The sequence below is a fragment of the Exserohilum turcica genome (genome assembly GCF_000359705.1).
Source record: "Exserohilum turcica Et28A unplaced genomic scaffold SETTUscaffold_8, whole genome shotgun sequence".
Taxonomy (NCBI): domain Eukaryota; kingdom Fungi; phylum Ascomycota; class Dothideomycetes; order Pleosporales; family Pleosporaceae; genus Exserohilum; species Exserohilum turcicum.
In genome coordinates this window covers 1,006,550-1,026,880 of record NW_007360299.1, presented here as the reverse complement: position 1 = coordinate 1,026,880, position 20,331 = coordinate 1,006,550, and the positions used below count along the sequence as shown (strand labels likewise).

The 20,331-nt window shown below is 48.8% G+C and overlaps 7 protein-coding genes across 7 annotated transcripts; 4 read left to right on the top strand and 3 right to left on the bottom strand.

The window, feature by feature from the left end:
- Positions 1-263: 263 nt before the first annotated feature.
- Positions 264-2,202, top strand: SETTUDRAFT_143035 (uncharacterized protein; the record flags this gene model as incomplete). Its single annotated transcript, XM_008032749.1, has 2 exons — positions 264-306; positions 363-2,202. 2 exons carry the CDS (start codon positions 264-266, stop codon positions 2,186-2,188), a joined length of 1,869 nt encoding a protein of 622 aa, XP_008030940.1. The 3' UTR covers positions 2,189-2,202.
- A 126-nt stretch (positions 2,203-2,328) lies between these two features.
- SETTUDRAFT_165949 (uncharacterized protein) lies at positions 2,329-3,058 on the bottom strand. The gene is made up of 2 exons (XM_008032748.1): positions 2,605-3,058; positions 2,329-2,532 (listed from the first exon to the last, which is right to left on the bottom strand). The coding sequence occupies exons 1-2, from the start codon at positions 2,961-2,963 to the stop codon at positions 2,523-2,525; spliced, it is 369 nt and encodes a 122-aa protein (XP_008030939.1). The 5' UTR covers positions 2,964-3,058; the 3' UTR covers positions 2,329-2,522.
- An 867-nt stretch (positions 3,059-3,925) lies between these two features.
- Positions 3,926-4,868, bottom strand: SETTUDRAFT_35321 (uncharacterized protein; the record flags this gene model as incomplete). Its single annotated transcript, XM_008032486.1, has 4 exons — positions 3,926-4,261; positions 4,320-4,345; positions 4,406-4,699; positions 4,751-4,868. 4 exons carry the CDS (start codon positions 4,866-4,868, stop codon positions 3,926-3,928), a joined length of 774 nt encoding a protein of 257 aa, XP_008030677.1.
- A 3,770-nt stretch (positions 4,869-8,638) lies between these two features.
- SETTUDRAFT_35319 (uncharacterized protein) lies at positions 8,639-9,423 on the top strand (the record flags this gene model as incomplete). The annotated part of the gene is made up of 2 exons (XM_008032485.1): positions 8,639-8,666; positions 8,729-9,423. The coding sequence occupies 2 exons, from the start codon at positions 8,639-8,641 to the stop codon at positions 9,421-9,423; spliced, it is 723 nt and encodes a 240-aa protein (XP_008030676.1).
- A 1,534-nt stretch (positions 9,424-10,957) lies between these two features.
- Positions 10,958-12,630, bottom strand: SETTUDRAFT_99249 (uncharacterized protein; the record flags this gene model as incomplete). Its single annotated transcript, XM_008032747.1, has 3 exons — positions 10,958-11,741; positions 11,787-12,305; positions 12,353-12,630. The coding sequence occupies 3 exons, from the start codon at positions 12,628-12,630 to the stop codon at positions 10,958-10,960; spliced, it is 1,581 nt and encodes a 526-aa protein (XP_008030938.1).
- A 683-nt stretch (positions 12,631-13,313) lies between these two features.
- SETTUDRAFT_98546 (uncharacterized protein) lies at positions 13,314-14,686 on the top strand (the record flags this gene model as incomplete). Its single annotated transcript, XM_008032746.1, has 3 exons — positions 13,314-13,438; positions 13,516-13,649; positions 13,713-14,686. 3 exons carry the CDS (start codon positions 13,314-13,316, stop codon positions 14,684-14,686), a joined length of 1,233 nt encoding a protein of 410 aa, XP_008030937.1.
- A 1,521-nt stretch (positions 14,687-16,207) lies between these two features.
- On the top strand, positions 16,208-19,562 carry SETTUDRAFT_99043 (uncharacterized protein; the record flags this gene model as incomplete). The annotated part of the gene is made up of 2 exons (XM_008032745.1): positions 16,208-17,108; positions 17,221-19,562. 2 exons carry the CDS (start codon positions 16,208-16,210, stop codon positions 19,560-19,562), a joined length of 3,243 nt encoding a protein of 1,080 aa, XP_008030936.1.
- Positions 19,563-20,331: the final 769 nt, after the last annotated feature.

The window sequence follows — 20,331 nt, the reverse complement described above, 5'->3', positions numbered from 1 at the left end:
CCCCCACCCTATCCTCCCCCCCCCTACCTACCAACCAATAGGCTACGAGCCTCACCTTCATCTAGTTAAAACCCCTCCTAAATATTGTAGCTAGAAACAACCTACTTAGATACTTGTAGGCCTAAGAACCCTACACGTCTTATATAGCCCTTCGGGCTGAAAAAGGACGTTAAACTAGAATAATAATAATAATAATAATAATACACCACGCTACCATGATAGCACTGCGACAACGCGCCACATACTACATGTGAACTGTGAGAATGGGTCAAGGAGAGTCGCATGAGGCGCCTCGGTTGACACTGGGTATGTACACAAAACGACGCTTTCTCCAAGACCGTGTACCAACACTGCATACACAGAGCAGCTCTCACACACCATCGCCGAGCGATTCGCGCAAAAATGCTTCACGCCACTTGAACTCTACTGCTTCCACTCTGTGTTCCGCTCACTGGCCGACACGCAATCTGGGGTGCACTACTGGAGCGAAGCAACACTATGTCGGTTCCTGGAGCTGCCTGACGTGCTAGGCGTGGGCTCCGTCGTCTTCCAGATGGCAAGCTACCTAGGCGCTTTTCCGCTGCCGAGCCAGGCGCCGGCGATACTGACGCACAATGCGCTGCTCAAGGTGGTGACTATCCTGACGGAGCGGTATGGAGCTGTGGTGAAGAAGAGGGGGAGGGAGATTTGGCTGCGGGAGATTTATCGCAGCCTGGCGATTTACGACAAGGGGATTCGGTCGAGCGTTGAGGAGAGAGAGAAGGAGATGGCGAGAGAAGAGGAGGAAAAGAAGAAACGGGGTGGAAATCTGGGATTTGCGATTGATGCGCCTGACGAAGGGGAGCAGGACAGCGATGAGGATGACGAGGATGACGAGCTGGTGCTGGCTGCGCTGGAGTCGATGGACGCGATTGACGTGTTCAAGCATGGGGAGCAGGCAAACGTGCATCACTCGATTATTCCGACAGATAACTTTCTCAAGCTCGTGGAGCTGTTGCTGCTGATTGCGCCGATTGATGCGCAGCAGAGCCTCGCGACACTGGCCCCGGATTTGTCAGATGAAAGAGTTGCCGAGCTGCGACAGGCGGCGCATGTCATACTGGCGTCTTTTGGCGTTGAGAATCACCCGGGCGTTACGTATCGCACTTTCGACACGGTTGTTTCCACTTCGCTGCCATATCTGTTCAACGGTCTCAACCCGCTGTTTGAGCACTTCCTTTTTGCAAAGGATTTCGACCTCTCCAAGCGCAAATCTGGGGCTGCGTCGCCCACCCAAGAGACCAAACCTGTTATACCGCCGCCGAAAGTGGAACTAGAGCCAGTCTTGCGGGATTCGGGCGAGATCCTCAACTTGACTACGTTAAGTCAGTTGTCATTTTTCATCAAAGGCAGTAATCTTTTCCGACGACTGCGGCCTCTATACAGCGGCAACACGCACGGATTCAGCATGGGCTCGTTCGAGAAACAAGTCTTCAACTGGCGCGCGCCCACGATTCTGCTCGTAAAAGGCCGTCTGTTGCCTGTGACTCCGTCCAGCACACGCGAACGCGCATTACAAGATATGCTGCCGCCCAGGCGCCATGGCGATAGCATCACTGCTGCCTCGCCTAACCAGACGCTCATCTACGGCGCTTACATCTCCTCGCAGTGGAAACACACAGGCAAGACGTGCTTCGGCGACTCTTCAACCCAGCTCTTCCAGCTCTCGCCCACACACGATGTCTTCACCGCATCGGCATACAGCTCAGACTACGTGTACTTCAACAAGTCGCCCACGCACCCCGCGGGCATTGGCCTTGGGACCCCCATCCCCGCTCAATCCGCTTCTTCGTCGTACTCTTCGCACGCCGTGTTTCGACCGGGCGCCGTGTCGCTGCATCTCGACGATGCGCTGGAATTCGCTATCTTCACGCACATGGCTGAGGGCGGGGGCTCATTCCACCCGTCGAGGCTTCCAGGCAGGAAATCAAAAGACTGGCAGGATCGGTTTGAGATTGAGAGCCTCGAGGTTTGGGGCTGTGGCGGTGACGACGTCGCGGAGCAGCAGAGGAGGGAGTGGGCGTGGCAGGAGAGAGAGGCTGAGGCTAGGAGGAGGATCAATCTGGGGACGGGCGATAAGGATATGGATAGGGAATTGTTGAAAATGGCAGGGATTATTGGGGGAGAGAGAAGTGGTGGGAGTATGTAAGCTGGGGGAGTTACGGTCTGTTCATGGGAGGTAATTGCGTTACGAAGTAATGATGTATATAAAGCATAGTTATAATTTGCTGGGATGAATGAGTTAGTTCAGCCAGACTGAAATTCCAGGGTGCTTGTTTGCATGTGGTATTTGAGTGGTGCAATCATGTTATTACGATGCCGTCTCAAAAAAAAAAGAACGCCCTGTAGTGCTTCTTGCGCATACATATCGTACAGCTTCTTCTCGTCTATTCGCATACTCCCCCCAGTCATTGCTCATATCCCCTCTTCCCTTTATCCTTCATCCTTCGCCCACCCACCCCAGCATTGACGATTTCGCTTTTTTATCCTTGCCTACACAACCCATTAGCACATCTCACCACTACCCATTCCCGCACCTATGTGCATAACCAAAAAAAAACTCACCTCTGCTTATGCTTTGGATTCTTGGAGCAAATAATATACACATATCTGCCCTTCTTCCGCCGCACGCTCTTGCACCCATCACACAGTTTCTTGACCGAACTCCGCACTTTCATCCCCCGCGTTTGCATCCTGCTGGCACCGCTGCTGCTGCTGCTGACGCTAACGCCCAGCCCTTGGAAGCCAGACACCAATTCTCTGATAAGCGGGGGCCGCTGCGAGGCGAAGCGTGGAGAGAGCAGCGTGGGCCGCACACACCCGCATGTGGGTGTGTGCATGTGCTGCGTGCGGGTGCGTTGGAGGGTTTGGCGCGCGGAGAGCGCGCGGCGGAGGGGTAGCGCTAATGCGCGGGATAGCAGCATTTCGGCTGATTGTTCCTTTTTTCTTCTCTCTCTTTCGATGGGAGGCGGTGGATGGTGGCCGGTGGGTGCCCGCGAGATAGGTGGGCGATGCCGGGCGAGGTGCGTGGTGGTGAAGGTGGTGAAGGTGTTAGCGCCGCCGCGGCGGAAAATATGTGCCAAGAGACTAGTGCCCGTCGGGGGAGACTCGCTCTTCGCAGTTGTGACATGAGTGTAGTCTGGTATTTCGTTTTTTTTATCATTCTTTTTTCATAAAAGTTGATATCTCCTACTAGTTTCATGTCGGCATTGTAAATTTTTTGCTGTTGGATCAAATTGTGAACGGAATTCTGTGCAAGGTATTGTGCATACTTACTGTCGTCGTGTAAGTAGCAGAGCTCACGAGTTATCCTTTCGGGTCAAGTAGATTTCAGATAGCTATCGGAGTGAGATCAAAGCAACCAACTCCCACGTTGAAAGTCTTGTTTCAGCTACGAATTCCATTTTTCTGCCTATCTACCGATGCCTGGTGAAGCCCTGTTTCCCATCTTCCTTCTGCCCTGCAACACCCCCCATTCATGCCACAACATGTTTTACCAAAGGCCAGCGATCCTAGTCCTTATTCCAGATTTCTAATTCCCATATCTCCAAAGTAAAAGCCCTGTCCGATTCCCATAAACCTAGTGATCCATAATAAGTTTTGATGTTGCATGTGTGGATCTGGCGCTTGGCTGTGGCGTGTTTCGGATCGTATTTCCAAGATATGATGCAATGAAATCCAGCAATGTAACCATGTATCTATGCCCGTTGGCTATAAATACGTGGTACAGCTAGTTCCAGCCACTCCAACGCTATTCTTAGCTCACAGCCACTGTCATGTCCCGTAAGAAATCCGCGCTTTTTTCTTCAACATGTCATGCTAGCAGCATTTGAATCGGCCCAATCGCTTGGTAGGACAAACATGACACATGCCGAGCTAGCATATATCATGATTTGAGTTCCGTGTCCGCACCGGCGCCGAGTAAAAGTTTGATTATATCCAAATCCCCACGTTCAATGGCGACATGCAAAGCCGTCATCCCTAGCATATTAATGTCGTTAACATTAATGTTGTTCCTTAGTGCGAATAGAACTAATGCTGAACTTCCTGACTGGACGGCCAGATGTAATATGCTGTTTCCATTGTCATCGATGACGTAGACGTTAGCACCATTCTCGGCCAGAAGTTTTGCGACGTTAATTTGGCCTCTGCTAATCGCCTTTTGAAGCGCATTGAGTGGTGTAGAATTAGGTGATATTGCTGGTTGCGCGAGCAAAGGATTCTGGCCAAAGAAAATATCAGTCCATGTTGCATACAGTACGGACAAGGGCCTCACATACAGCCGAGTTCAAATCATTGTCTAAATCTGTCCATTGTGTGTCAGACAACCTGGTTCTCCAACGTATTGAGCCGCTGCATTACTTACTCTCTTGTGTTGAACATATCAGAGAGAAAGCGTCGAGGTCCTCAGAATTTAGCGAAAGGTCCGGGAAATATGAGGTCCCTAGCATATCGGGCCAACAATTATTGAAGGTAGTCGAGCCTTGCGAAGCCGCAGTCATGTTTTCGAGTGAGCCTTCCGATGATGAGTTACTTGGAGATGCATTGGAAATAGCCGATTGCATTTGGAGAGCTTGTTGTTGTATTGAGTCTTGCGAGCAAGATGCAAGCGCCTTATTGATTTCGTCCAGTTGCTGCTGTCGGAGTTTGATGTTTCGTCCTGGTATCACGTTAAACGACAGAAGATCATAGATAATAAAGAAATACGCACGGTAGTTGCGCTGAGCAATTCTGTTCTGAGCCCGCCGCCTCTCTGCAGCATCGGTAATTCCCCTCCAGTCATTGTCATCACTGACTGACGGCCGCCTACCAGTCTGTTCTGTTGACATTGATAAGATATGTGTATATTGAGCTCTATAATAGAGAATTGTAAGGATCAAGGATACACTGGCGTCTACAATGACTCGATGCTGGTTGTTTAAGAACGCTCGTTTCTATGCGAGTGGGTTTTGGAAGATTGGTTTGAAGTCGCGGGCAGTTTCCTCCCATTCAATGGAAACCTATCCTTTAAACATGCTAGTTTCCGGTACAAGCTCGGACGAGCCTCATGGTGTCTAAGGGGAAAAGGAATATGCTGCAAGTGGAAACCGGACCGTACACAGAAAGTCCGCAGTACCACCGATCGGCTTTCCCATAGCAACAAATCGCCCATTTCCCCACAACACGCGTCCCGCCCGACCCGTCCGCGCCCCGCACGCTATATCCCTGCCTTAGCTGGCTGGATTTGAAGTCAAAGGCTTCGTACAGTAATATCTCATTGCGGTATCCACCACTGTTCCGAATTGCTCTTCTCTTCAGCGCATAAATCGCTCACTAGCAGGCCACGATTGTAACGTGGCATATTGCTACAACCTTCTCGTTGGAGGCGGGGCGGCATCTCGGTACTCGGACAAAAACAGACCCAACATGAATAACAACGCTGTACTCTTTGCGTGCGACGCATGACTAGATTCGATTGGCAGGGTGTGTAGTATAGCTGGTAGGTAGTGGAGTGGATACCAAATCTTTTAGTAAGATCGGTTGAGTATTGCTGACTCGGTGCTGCAGGACTATAACTTCGACGAGCAACATCATAGCCAAAAAGTCGGGAGCGGGGCCTTTCTTTAATGTAGTGTTTCAGGTCGCACTGCAAAAATGGACGAGGGAGTACAATTTACAGTTCGCTGGAAACGGTCTCTTCAAACTGCCATGTCAGCATTCTTTGTAAGTAAAGATATGCGATACAGCCCAACGTATATCCTGGAACATACACAGGTAAGTTTATGCAGAATCTAGTAGAACTGCATCGATCGCAAGTGTGATGCAACAGCGTATTCATGTGGCCCTGCTGGCAAGCGATTCAGAATCACACCAGGGCTGTATTAAGTTACGAGCTTACCACACGCGCTCCATCCAAACACCTCTAGAAGCGGGGATAAAAAAGCAAGGCAACTATAACGACAGTGTGACAGATCGACCAGCGTATAATATTGCTTTTCCAACCAAAAGAGTTAATACGGTCGATACAGAAGAAGCCGTCAGGATTTTGCAGTGGCTGAACCGAAGAGCTACTGGTGACTGTCATCTCCCAAGATGAGAGCTGAGGCTGTTGGCCTAAAAAATAGAGGTATCTCTTGTCGTCTCCTCGCCTTCGCCACAACTCACACAAAGCAAATCTTACACGGCGATGTCATCACCATCCTCGGCCGTATTGGCCGAAACAATAAATGTTTTTATGTTCACATGCTGACACGAAGCCACATGTCGCATAGCCATCATAGTTAGTCAGATCGACCGTCCTCAGCACACTAGAAGCGGCATACGAAGCAGTAGAATTACTCGTCAAAGAAAGCCTTGTCGTATTTTCTTTAAGGTCACGACCTATGTGAGAGCGGTGATGTCATCGGCATCACGGCCCAATTACAACAAGCTCAGTGCCTGAGAGCCATACGGATTTCAGAATTGCATGTTCTACTGAATTGCTGCATTGGCTTAGTAAAGCTTTTGCTGGCTTTCTACGGGCTTATACATACCGTCTGCTTCTAGTGTATTGCTGTGAGCTGGCCATCACCAGTTTGAAGTACATCACAGCTATAATTATGGTGAATGCACCACGTCGAGTCATGCTCGGCCGCTGCATATGTGCATGATGGCACTGCGGATCATCTCCGAATGGCTTCCTGCCGTTACACCATGTATTATTGTATCCACTATAGGTGTACAGGGCCTTCCATTCCAGCTACTACGGGCTTTCCATGGCCAATATAACTCTCACGCCTAAAGATGCTCAGGGCACTTTTGGGTGTATACAGGCAGTGGGCTCCCGTACGCTGGCATGCACATTCAACAGGGATAACTGCAGATGGGCTAGCTTTCCGGCCATCTTCCCCGGTAGCGCTACCGGTAGTACTGTAACCTTCGGCCCGTAGCCCATCACCTGGATCTAACGGCACTAATGCAAGTTCTCGCGTATGTGGCCGGCGTTCACGTCTCAATGGCTGCTAGTACGCGTATGCTGCCGCAATGCGGTATACATACTCGACGGATTGCTCCGTCTTATGGTCTATAAAGAAGCCCCAGACCAAGCCCGAGATTTCAGTGTATCGGAGACATGGACCACTTAGCGATCCTGCGTGGAAGAGCCGGCCTTCCCCCCGTGAGCCCCGATGCAGGTTTGATAGAAGCCCGAATACAGATCAGGAAAACCTATGGCATGGCTATGAAAATAAACGTGGGGTACAGCGCAGATCATGTCTCATCGTCCGCGACTTGGTGCGATCGTCCGAGTGGAGTTCTTGAGGGTCGAGTGGTTTCCTCTACACCTACACCACTTCATCAGAGATTGGACAGTACCTCTAACTGTACTTGTGGGGGGCTAGCACTGTTCGGTTTCTTTCGAGGAGCTGGTGACCACCACCAAAGTAATCAAGTGTTTAAGCCCGCGTGAGACACTGTAGTGCAATGAGAACCAATCGTTGTGGCACACGATAGCAGAAGATCCACATCACTTTTCTTGCATATTTTTTTTTTGCATAGCGGTGGGACTGAGATCAGCGTCCTGATCCTGCCAGTCGCGATACAGTGGGTTACTATGCAACGCACAGAATCTCTTAATCCCTGAAGCGCCACCTCAACAAAAAGAGTTGCATGTCTAGCATGGGCTTATATGTAATTTCATGCAACTCTCCATACAGTCACGTTACGCGGCTGAAAATCCCCGTTGTAAGGACCGAAACTCCAGGCCAGTATCAGTAAGTCCGCGCGCTCTGTTTTGACGAAGATCGCGAAAAGGGTGCTTGGCACTTACAAAAGTTGCAGACATCTTAATAGACTTGGTCGAACTGTGTAGTCACAGCTTTACTTGAGACTACTAGGTGTGATTCTAGTAATTCCCTCGGTTTCCGTACGCGCCCGGTTTGTTTATTTTAGGAGGCGCGAGGGAAGACTTTGCGTCGTTGTGCTTGTGGCCTCACGGCATTATTATCCTTTTAAGGCCTAGGCACGAAACTAAGACCAAGAAGATGAAACACGGTAGTCACTAATAGGAAGGAGCAGTTAGGCTGAAGATGAATTGAAGTTGGAAGAAAAGGAAAAAGAAAATACTTGCTGGGCCGTCACCCTGACCATACAAAGGGGTTTCAGGCCATGCCATCGACGCAAGAGAAAGCAGTCATGGAATATAATCAACAGTAAGCCTCTTCGCGTAAAGGCATCATAGTGTAGTGGATGTGTAAAACGACACAGGACTACCAGACCCGATCTGAATAATAGCATAGATGAACACGGTCTGGAAGCAGGGCTAATATCACTCAACGGCCTTCGCGGAGGGCGATTTGGAACGGGTGTGAGCCTCAAGCCGCTTTACGGGACGGACCCGTCCACGAATCATGACCCTGGACATCGTATATGCTGATGGGCAAACCCACAATAATCAGGTTACCGATTGGTCTCCGCAAAGGCGGGGTTGGGCGATCCCAAAGTGCACCCACATGAACACGCATTTGAACTATCCGCTCGCGACTCGATATTATAGTGTGTGCGTCCCCGGAAGTCAAGAAGCCAAATCCTTCGTACCAACAGTTGGGGTTCTTCACATTCATCCGTCTGACAGTTCGCAAAAATGGAGCAAAAGACATGGGTAATGCTCGGTAAGCCATCTAAATTCTCACATACCACTTGTCTTCGATCAGAAACTGATGCCCAACCGCAGAAAACAACCCTGATGTTATGAACCAATTGGCGGCAACCTTGGGGCTATCTTCCGATCTCGAGTTCTACGACGTCTATTCACTGGATGAACCGGAACTCATCGCGCATATCCCTCGGCCTGCCCTGGCTCTGCTGGTCATCATTCCACTCACGCCGGCCTGGGATCGAAGTCGTAAGGCCGAAGACGCTAGCAAGGATCTTTACACCGGCTCTGGGCCTGACGAGCCAGTCATTTGGTTCAAGCAGACCATAGGTCACGCCTGTGGCTCGATTGGCCTGCTTCATAGTGTGATCAACGGTCCTGCTGTCAGCTACATCAGACCTGATTCAGATCTTGCAGCCATACGAAGCCTTGCCATACCATTGGATACTGAAAAGCGTGCCGAGTTGCTGTACAACAGCGAGTCATTTGAACGAGCACACAAGTCGGTCGAGCAGATTGGGGACAGCTATGCGAGCCCGGCAGTTGAGCGCGATGGCGGTCATTTTGTGAGCTTCGTTAAGAGTGGTGGAAAACTCTGGGAACTTGAGGGGTCAAGAAATGGGCCTCTGGACAGAGGAAGCCTTGCAGATGACGAGGATGTTCTCAGTCCACGAGCACTTGAACTTGGCATCAAGAGAATCATCAAGCTGAATACAGAGGGAGGAGGAGAAGATCTTCGTTTTAGCTGTATCGCACTGGCTCCTAGGTCTTGAGCTCTGACTGAAATCTTTGTTTTTTGTGCATACATGAAAGGTACAGTATCCTGTGTACGCAGCATCAAACGAAACACGAACAATCAATATTTTGAGACCTCGGTCTGGACCACACGGACTACCACCTAGGTCCCTAGACCAGACTGCAGGTCAAATAGCTGCATCTAATGGCTTTACCGAGCAGCATGAATTCGTGGGACTTTTACCGCATATGTAAGCGCAACATGCCGAGGCTTTGATGGTGACAGAACAGCCATAGCCCTCTAGTCTACAAACCTGGCTACATGTGGACTTCATGCGAGTTGTCATTGGTGCGACTACATCGTAAGACTAGATACATGCGATGCAAATGATCGCTCAAGCCCACCCGGTAGTTCCAGTGCAGAGCACGTTTTCTGTAAGCTTATGGCGAATGCACATACCTTCCACGACCCGATTGGTCAGAGTCATGAGACATTGCATTGCCGTATCGTATTCGCAACTTTCTCTTGCTGGGTGCGGGCATTAAATTCGGCAATCGGCGATCTCTGTACTGAGCCTGTAAATATTGTACCCCGGAATTGGATGGAGGAATTTGAGAAAATAAACAATTGCCATATGGCCCCTGTTGCTCAATACATGCCCACCGAAATCAAGCTTATCAATGAAATGCTTACTCAATTAGCCCCACCGAATGATCACCATTCCACTCATGCGCTGAGTTAAACGTGTGAATGCTGTTGAGGGCAACTAGCCAGCTGACGAAGGATTTTGGTCATCTAGAACATCTGACCTCGTATTGCCTCAACACGTCTCATCAAAGTATACCGCTGTTTCCGCTCCAGAGGAAACGAAGATCTTACCGAAAGCGAAATTCCGGTTAGTGCTTACCCCTTTTCGGTTGTCTCCGGCAATGAGATATTGTGGAATTAAATAAAACGGCGGACTAAACCCTTGCCGGCCATAGGGGGCCAATAGTAGAAGAGTGTTCCGCCAACGGTTGCAAGCAGCATAAAAACTAATACACTCTGGGATATAAAGCGGTTTGGATGTATTAACCGAGAGGGGTTTGACACGTCATTGATAATCAAACTGCAACTAAAGCCGCGTTTTGATCAAGATAGAGGCTGTAACTATTGATTACTCTAGCAGTGTAATGGAATAGCCTGTACCACATTCACGGCTCAGCATCCCAAAAACGTAATTGCCTCACTGTGCGTAAGAACTCATAGTTTGAAATCGCAAGGATCCGGAGCTATAAGCGAAGATAAACTATCTGATATGCGGTGTCACCAACGCATCAAACCACGAGAAAAGTACACAGCCCTCCACTCAGGTTAATACTTGCAAGAATCTCTTGTCTTTCCAACGAGAGACGCAGTCATCCATTTCGTACTGTGGGTGAGACATTTCTGTAATAACTTTGCATTTCACTTTCCGTCTCTGTATATGACTTGAGTTTACACGAGATTCAAAACCACACAGAAAGTTTCTGCAATCCGAATTGATCAGGTTGGAATTTGCATATTGTCTATTCGAGTTTTGTCAATCTTGTTTACTCCTTCTTCGCCATAATCTTGCCAATACCTCTGAGTCCCCAGATGAAGAGTACAATGGTAGCGCAAGTCATGGCGAAAAAGTACCAGAAGGCGGCTCTGTAACCCTCCATGAGAGCTGCAGGGGATGTTTTTGACGCTTCATGGGTCTGAGACGTCACGCTGCCTGCTAAAGTGCCGGCTGTTGCTAATGCTACCGTTTTCGCGAGTTGTGTGATTGTGTTGAGTACGCCACCCGCGAGCCCCTGCATCTGTTTGGGGAAACATGATGTAAGTACCAAGTTCGATACCGCGAAGAGGGCATCTCCGCCAATGGGGCTGAGGATGACCGCAAAAAATGCACAGACCCAATACGACCATTCAGGCTGTATAATGGCCATGAGAAGCATACCCACAGACGACAGCAGCATGCCACCTGATATCGCCCAACCAATGTGAACTTTATGGGCAAGAAATCCTACAGCCAGATTACTGAGCGCGGCAGAGACTACGCCAGGTAAAAAGCGTAAAGCAGTCTGCAAAGCAGAATGATGCTGGACGTTTTGAAAAAACAGACTCTGGTAGGAGTCACAGCTGGTCAGAGCTCCCCATGTCAGAAACAGGCCAAGGCAGATGCATGAGAACAGGCGATTATGCCAGAGTGAGTTTGGAATCACTGCCGGTTTTCCAAGTCGTTCCTGGCGACCCACCCAGAGTACGAATACTGGGGCTAACACCGCGGAAAGTGCAAAAGCTGTGATTGTGCCAGGCTTCTTGATGTAATATGTATGATCCGTTATGGTTCTATAGGGTTAGCAGTCACTTTAGTAGAAATTATGGCATACTTACGTAAACGCGTACGAAAGCAAACCAACACAGGCGCTCCCAATCGCGATCCCAACCCAATCAATCTTGTACTTCAAGTGGACCCATAGATCAGCCCTTTTCTTCGGCTTCTTGCGAGGGATTGCCCAGAAAGCCAGAGCACCAGCGATACCGCTGACGATGGCAGCAAAGTGAAAACCCCATCTCCAGTCTGGAAACACACCACCAAGCAATAGGCCTATAGCAAATCCGACGGGCTGAGACCCGCTAAGTAAAGCAAATGCCATGTTTCTGTCTTTGCCATATGGAAAAGTTTCAGAAACAATGCTTACACATGTGGGGAGGAGGAACGACGAAGCAATACCGCCGAGGCCGCGGAAGGTAATAATTTGCGCCGCGCTTTGCGCAAGACCACAGCCAAGAATCAAAGCAGTCTGAAGCACCATGCCAGTCAGATACATTGGTCTACTTCCAACGATATCGGCTATGGATCCAAGCAAAAGGAGTGTACAGCCACAGGTCAGAGCGTACACGGATATTGGCCTCAAATTTTGTGAGTACGAAGATGCTGTCACGAAGGAATTACATACCATGTCAGGAGTTCAGGCCCTAATCGTAAATCAGACGCTATTTTCGGAAAGGTGATGATGACAAGGCTAGACAGTATCGCGTTCAATCCAGTAGCGCAAACTGTCACTACAGCTACTGTCTTTGGTCGCTTTTTTCCGATAATTTCGTCATCGCCAGCTTCTGCTTCGGCCAGTGGGCTGGTGGGTGTTGTATCAAGCGCAGTTGCAGATTGTACTTGTGAGTCTACTGGAAGAGGTTCCAGAGGGTATTCTGTTTCGGTACACGTAGTGACCCCCATTTTCATAGTAGGCTGGAATGCTAAGAACTACACAAGAGCTGTTCGATGGAGGGTGTTGCTTTTGTAGTGCGCCAAGACAAGGGCCGAATCGGTGAGGGGCTTGCGAGCCTAGCGAGGCCCCGCATTAAGTATATTAATGATGTGAGGGTAAGCTGCGATGCCGAGGTGCGCCAAAGGGAAGAACGCGAAGGAAAGACGAAGGTGGTCTGCCTACTAATAAATCATGATATCCATCCAAATGGAGCTTGCAGGCGATCTAACAATTGCCTATGTCCTTGCAAAGATATTCAAGCATGGAATTGCGCATTACTTAACACTTGCTAAAAGGTCAGCTGACATGGCTCCCCATAAAATCAGCTCTTTGGGGTCAGCTTATGTTGCTAGGGTAGTTTCAGAGAGGGCAGCCATCACTCAATCGTCTGCCCTAGCGCCAGGTGATGACGGGTGGCGTATGCTTCTGCTCAGGCAGATTCCATCGCAGGCTTCATTGGGGTTGACAATTGGCCGCCTGCGCACTAAATCATCTTCACATTCTGATAACATTAGACCTCTATATATAATCCACATGAATGCTGGGCATATGATAGCCATATACAGATATTTCTACTTGATTTTCAGGCTATCTGAAAGAACTCTTCCCCAACATGACTGTCGTTCTCCCCAAGCAAAATGGCAATCATAGCATGGAATATGCAACAATTCCCTACGATGTTGAGAGCATTCGACAACACTTTCCAGCTTTGCGCGGAGAAAAGATCCCGCTCAACAATGCCACCGGTAGCCTGGTGTATGATGGCGCTGTCAAGGCGTAAGTTTCATTCGCTTGTTCCTCAGTGAAGAAAGTATAACCGTGGAGGATGAAGTTGATACTAATCATGGATCCAGCATCGCAAACGCAATGTCAGCCTATCAACTTGACTTTATTGGCGGTGATACAATGAGTGCGCTCCAGGTCAAAGAGCGAAAATCAAAGTACGAAGAACTATCGGCATTCATGAACGCTGAACCCGACGAAATTGGTATGTCATAACCAGCAACACAGGGATATTCTTTCCTTCTAATTTCAATTCTAACGACACCAGCTTTCGGACCCTCCACCAGTGGCCTTATTCGTAACTTGACTTCTTCTTTGAGGCCGCTACTCAATTCCGATTCGGAAATGATCGTTTCAACATTGTGCCACGAGTCTGGCGTTACATCATGGGTAGCTCTTGCTCGCTCCCTAGGCATCGAAATAAAGTGGTGGTCCCCACCTGGTGGAAGATTCAACAACACTGCTAAGCTCAGCGTCGAGACTCTAAAGCCACTTCTTTCACCGAAGACGAGGCTTGTCTGCTGCGGTCATGTATCAAACATATTTGGTACCATACACGACATTCGCGCCGTCGCAGATGTTGTCCACCGAGTTCCAGGCGCCATGCTTTCAGTTGATGGAGTAGCTTGGGCTCCTCACCGGCCAATCGATGTCAAAGCAATGGACGTTGATTTCTACTTCTTCAGCTGGTACAAGTTATTTGGGCCGCATTTTGCACAGATATACGCCCGTCGCTCCGTACAACAGCGGTACATGACGAGTTTAAATCATTACCATATTGATCCCACACCTCTTGACGTCAAAGTACGCTTAGGCACAAGTTGCTATGAGTTTGAGGATGGCGTACTTGAGGTAGTACGCTACATTAAGCGTATCGGTTGGGAGGGTATCATCGCACATGAGGTAGTCATCGTCCAGCCTCTGCTTGACTACCTTAACTCCCACCCGAACTGGTACACTCTGTATGGCGAGAAGTCTTCCGATCCAAAGCTTCGAGTATCCCTTGTTTCCTTTACGGTCAATGGCGTTTCCTCCATGGAGATTGCCAAGGCCATTCACGAGTCGTCGCCATGCCGTATCTTGGCGGGGAACGCTTATTCGCTCAGACCAGTGCATGATGTTCTTGGACTGGGCACCGATGGCGTGCTTCGCATCAGCTTGGTTCATTACAATACACTTGAGGATATCCAGGTCTGCATTGATGCTCTGGATCGTGTTGTACGAGGATATCTCAAGGCTTGAATATAAGGCTAGTTCACATAGATTACATATATTGTTAGCAAAAAAACACTTTCGCGTATCGGTAGAAAATGAAGTCCACTGTAAATTTCATGCAAGATGTTATGCCCGCAATGCTCTAGAACGCACAATAAATGCTAATGCAATTCTGAACGAGACACCAACCTCTGAAGTGCAGCTAATGCAATCTTGGCAATACTTCCGAGGCATCAAATGGACATGATATTCATGAAATTACTATGAAACACCATCTTCTCTTCATGTATAGAAATCGATAAGCCAAAATTGAATGAACTTGCAAATTCCTAGTTATAGAACTATCTTGGGTCCTTAGTTTAGTATCAAAAAAGGAAGCAAAGAGTTGATAATTCACTAATTGTTGTCATTGGTTTTCCTATATCCCTGTACCGTCCTTTCCGATATGCGACGCTACCCCAGTGCGATATCGATGCGCGACTAGCCTGAGCGGTTAGATCCAGGACCTTGCAGATACGGGTGTCAGCTTATCTTGCAGAAACGAGCGTAAGCTTACCCCGTTGAAATGGAAATACATACACGCACTACGTGGGAGACGCTATAAGCTGATTTTTGCTTTTAACGGGACATACTCGACTATCAGACTGCTTATGGTCATAGTTGCAATTCTGTAGTTATGCTTCATACTCATCAAGCAATATCAGCATTTCAATTATCTCACACTTGGTTCAGCAATGACCCGATATGAATGCATCCGTGTTAGTTACGTTGGAAAAGCCGGACTTGGCATTAGGAGCATGATCATTGCCAGTGCCGAATACTAGTATTATTGTTGTGCCCATCCTCAACTTCAGTTTTCATTTCTACTTTCCATGGTAGAAGGCAGCACTCAAGTCTCTCCAATATATTTCTTGTTCTCTTTCCTGGATCAAAACCATCTGAGCAATCATGCCGTCCCCAATTACCATCTCCCTACCTTCACAGAGCACGCTAGATGTCTTCTGTTTAACAAACAACGTTTCACCAGTATCAGTTCTCAAACTGGCATTCGCAACAGCACTTCATCAATACTTCGATCTGCTTGAGTTCACCTGCGGTGAAGCCCTTCCAAAGGATGATGAAAGCAACAGGAACTACCTCATCAGTAAGAGCCGACAAGTACAGTACTTCCCGGAAATTGCCTCTACCACATCTGTTCGGGCAGTTTTCGGTATTGAAGAAACAAAACGATCGTGTGAAGATGATCTGGCGCCGATTCTGGTCAGCAACACGGAAAATGTAACTCTGCAAAAAGAGCCGGTCGCCAATAGGCTTACAGCAACCCTCCTTTTTACCAGAACAACATCTAATCCAGAAAAAATAATGTCTTCCTGTAGAGACAGTCAGAGCCTTTTCGTATACTTCAACGAAACGTCACTGTCAACGCGCATGCTTTACAACCCCGACCAGGTCTCTGAGTTCGTGGCCACGGGTTTTGCAGATGCTATTGCTGCGGTCGTTCAATCTATATCTTCTGTCTCTCTCGACACGGTTATCGCAGACCTAGATATGTGCGGAGAGCAAAGCCGAGCAACGATATCCAAATGGAACCAGTTTTCAACATACACGCCCAACAAATTGCTCCATAACATGGTTGGAATCGGCTTTCTCCACAAGCCTGATGCAATAGCTATCCTATCCTGGGACGGGCAAATGTCATACTTGGAACTGGACAAGCGATCTTCCGCCCTTGCAGCATACCTCATGGACACATATGATCTGAAGCCGGGTAGAAAGGTAGCTTTATGCTTTGAGAAGTGTACCTGGGCCATCGTTTGCATGCTTGCAGTACTCAAAACCGGGGCGGCATACTGCTGTCTTGATCCAAGCCACCCACGCGCCCGTCACGATTCCATCATTGAAAAGCTGGTCACACCAGTCGTCCTTGCTTCGGCTCAGCACGAAAACCGTTTTGAGGGACATAGTGTACTGGTTCCGAATCTTGAAATAGTTCAACGACAATGCAACTACCGGCCAACGGGCGTCCAGCCTAGTGACGTGTGTATGGTGGCCTTCACTTCCGGTAGCACGGGAACTCCCAAAGGCATAGTGCACACGCATAACTCGCTGGTTACTGGTATTCTTGCCAATGCCTCTCCGCAGCATCTCAATCAAGAAGGGGTGTCAACTTACCAATGGTCAAGTTACACTTTTGATGTCAGCATGATCGAGATCTATGCACCGTTGATCTTTGGTGGGCGCATCTGCATTCCCTCGGACGAAGAGCGAATCAACAATGTTGAAGAGAGCATGAATAGAATGGCTGTTAATTGGGCCTATTTTACTCCCTCTTTTGCTCGCTTGTTTGCACAGTACGATATTCCCAGCTTGAAGACCTTGCTTATGGGCGGCGAGGTCGTTACTCCGGAAGATATCAATGCTTGGTACAATCGCGTCAAAGTTATTCACTGTAAGTCTCTTGTAGGATTATATGAACCTCTTTCCATTTCCACCTCGTTCTTGAGAAGATGATGCAATGAATGAAGCAAAGGAGGGCTGTTTTGCTAACAATCGCCATACAGCATATGGACCGGCTGAGTCGGCTACGTTTTTCCTAGCCGAATTCAATAGTCCTTGCTCCAACATCGTACCGATCGGGCCCGCGCCCAACACCTATTCCTGGATCGTGAACCCCAACAATCCTGAGCTTTTGTCTCCTCTGGGTGCAATCGGGGAGATGCTTTATGAAGGCCCCGGTCTTTTGAAAGAATATCTCGGAGACCCCGAGAAGACGAACAAAGTCTTAATTGAGCCCCCATCATGGAGGCGAAATCTTGACGCTCCCACTCCTTCTTCCAAGCTCTATAGGAGTGGCGACCTTGTACGCTATCTACCCGATGGCAAAATGGTGTATATCGGACGAAAAGACACAATGGTCAAAGTAAGAGGGCAGAAGCTCGAAGTGGAAGAAGTAGAGTCGGTCATCCGAAAGACCCTCGGTGGGTCAAGTCAAGTGGCCGTCGACCTGGTGGAGTTACATGGCAGTGGAGCCAGATTGGTAGCATTCCTGCAATATTCAGGGGATAAAGAGTTGAACGGACATACGAATGGCGTACGTTCAGAGATGCTTCGGTCGAGCACTGTATCTGATGAGAAGATGAACGAACTTATTGCCCAAATCCGCTTTCGTCTCGTCGAAACTCTGCCTGAGTTTATGATCCCTCGGATTTACATACCTCTTGCCAAGCTTCCTACTAATTCCAACGGAAAGCTCGACCGTGCGAAACTCAAAGAGCATGCTAGGAACCTGTCGGCAAGCGAGCTATTCAAGTACACCGACTCCGGCTCCAGCAATGGAGTTCTGACCGAGATACCCGAGGACGACACAGTTGCGCTTGAGATTAGCGATATACTTGTCAATATTCTGAGTAGCCCAGAGTCAACAGGAGAGCATCCTCTCAAGGGGAAGAATGCTACTTTGGAAAACCTAGGCCTCGATTCCCTCAGGATTGTCTCGTTCGTTAGAGCTATCAATAAACCTTATGGCCTTAAACTTCCTATCAAGATTTTCCGCAAGATCGACTTAAGCGTTCGGGACATCGCAGAGATTGTGCGTAGTCGGGGCCAGGTTGCACGGCAGTCTGAGGAAGATGCCAGAACAGCTGAAATTTTACAAGAAGTCGACGAGCTCAACAAAGAACTACTACAAGTCCAGCCCTCCCAGCAAACAGTTCTCAAGAAGACATCGCAAACAAGCAAAAGTGTGGTGTTCTTGACAGGGGCGACGGGTTTCCTTGGCACACAAATCCTTCGCCAGCTGCTAGCTCTTGACAGCGTAGCCAAAGTCATCGTGCTGGTTCGAGCCAGTGATATCAGTACCGGCCTTGAGCGGATTGTGACAGCCGGTACGACTGCCGGATGGTGGTCTCCGGTGCTAGCTAGTCGTATCGAAGTTTGGTTAGGAGACCTTGCACAGCCGAGGCTAGGTCTTTCCACAGATCAATGGGCACGTCTCGAGGGGACATGTACCCAAGAATCAGAAGCCGTCACTGCCATCATACATAACGGGGCTGTGGTAAATTGGTCCTCGAGTTATGAGCGACTTCGTGCGACCAACGTCCTCAGCACGCTCCAGATCCTGAAGCTCGCGTTAACGGCACCTGGCCCTCTCCAACACTGTACCTACGTCTCCGGCGGTGACATGCATCTTTCTGAAGCGGAAGTGGCGAACAATAGGTCGCGTCTATCATCTGCAGATGGCTATTCGCAGTCTAAGTTTGCAGCCGATGTCCTGGTTGATCGATGCGTTGATCGCGCTCCATCTGGCCGACGTATTAATATGGTCAAACCCGGCATTATTATCGGCACGGCGACCGAAGGTATTTCCAATACCGACGATTTCATTTGGCGACTGACTGCAGGCGTTTGCGAAGCTGGAGCATATGTTGATGGTGAGCAGGATGCGATAGTTTGTCTAGCGGGTGCAGACCAGGTCGCCGAACGCATTATCGAGGCATGCCTTGGTGATCCAAGCGACGACGACAGCACATCCAAGGCTCTGAGAATGACTCAAGGTATTCCCGTGAGAGATTTCTGGAATGCTGTCTCAGAAGGCACCGGATTGAAACTCAATCCGATGGATTTTGAAGACTGGCTTCGGGTGGTGAACGCGAATGTGTCCCGGCAAGGACCGTCACATCTCCTTTGGCCTGTCATGGAATGGGTAGAACAGCGCAAGGGAAAAATTGGCGATCCTCGTTTGAAAAACGATACATTAGGTAATGACTGTGAAACGAGGGCCAACACTCTTCAAGCATTGCGCAAGAGCGTGGAATACCTTTCCAGTTTGCACTTTTTGCAGGGGGAGACACTGTTGAATGGTGCAAAGCAGAATGTGTTTCGCCGGACTGGACTGCAGAAGTAGATTTCTATCATACCAATTCGATGTTTCTTTCGGAAAATTGAGCTCGTTCATGTGGGAGGGCGTTCATAGTAACACAATGGCGTATTACAGAGCTGAGTGAGTGGCAAATAGATGAAAAGTACATCTTTTGTGTTGAGTTTATTTACTCGCCACATCTACGAATGTATAATTCCAGAGATAATGAGCATAATTGAACTCGTTCTGTCACAGTCTATTGCCATAGTAAGGAAATGCCAATCCTCATTCGCGATAATTTTTGGGCAGCATAGCGAGGCCTGTACTTGAAGACACCCACAAAGATGTACCTTGGGTCTTGCAGAAACGGATCTATGTGGAGATTGGCTAGGCCATGTCTTCCTTGTTTAGCGTGAGTGCTGTGCCCTGTTCATGTAATATTGAAAAACGAGACGTTGAGGAAACTGAGTCATGAGTGACGCGTGGCATTCTGAGCCGGGCCATTAGGAATTCCTGGATAGCAGTCTCACAGGGACCATGAACTGGAAAGCCACTCCCTCTTTTCGGACATGGGGTCCAGCTTGAGTATCCTTGCCCGTCATGTAACGTTTAGTGTCCGCAATACACGTGCGGAGAGGGTAAGCTGACTTTCTACCGAGGGATACACGGTAGTAAGCTGACATTGCGCCGGAACGATCCGAAGCTGAGGCTCTGCACATTGCTGTAAGCTGAGCAGGTCGTAATTGCAATCTCGTCAAGCAGAAAGCGTAGCTTATCATAAGGATGCTTCCAAGGCACATTCGCTGTGAGTGAT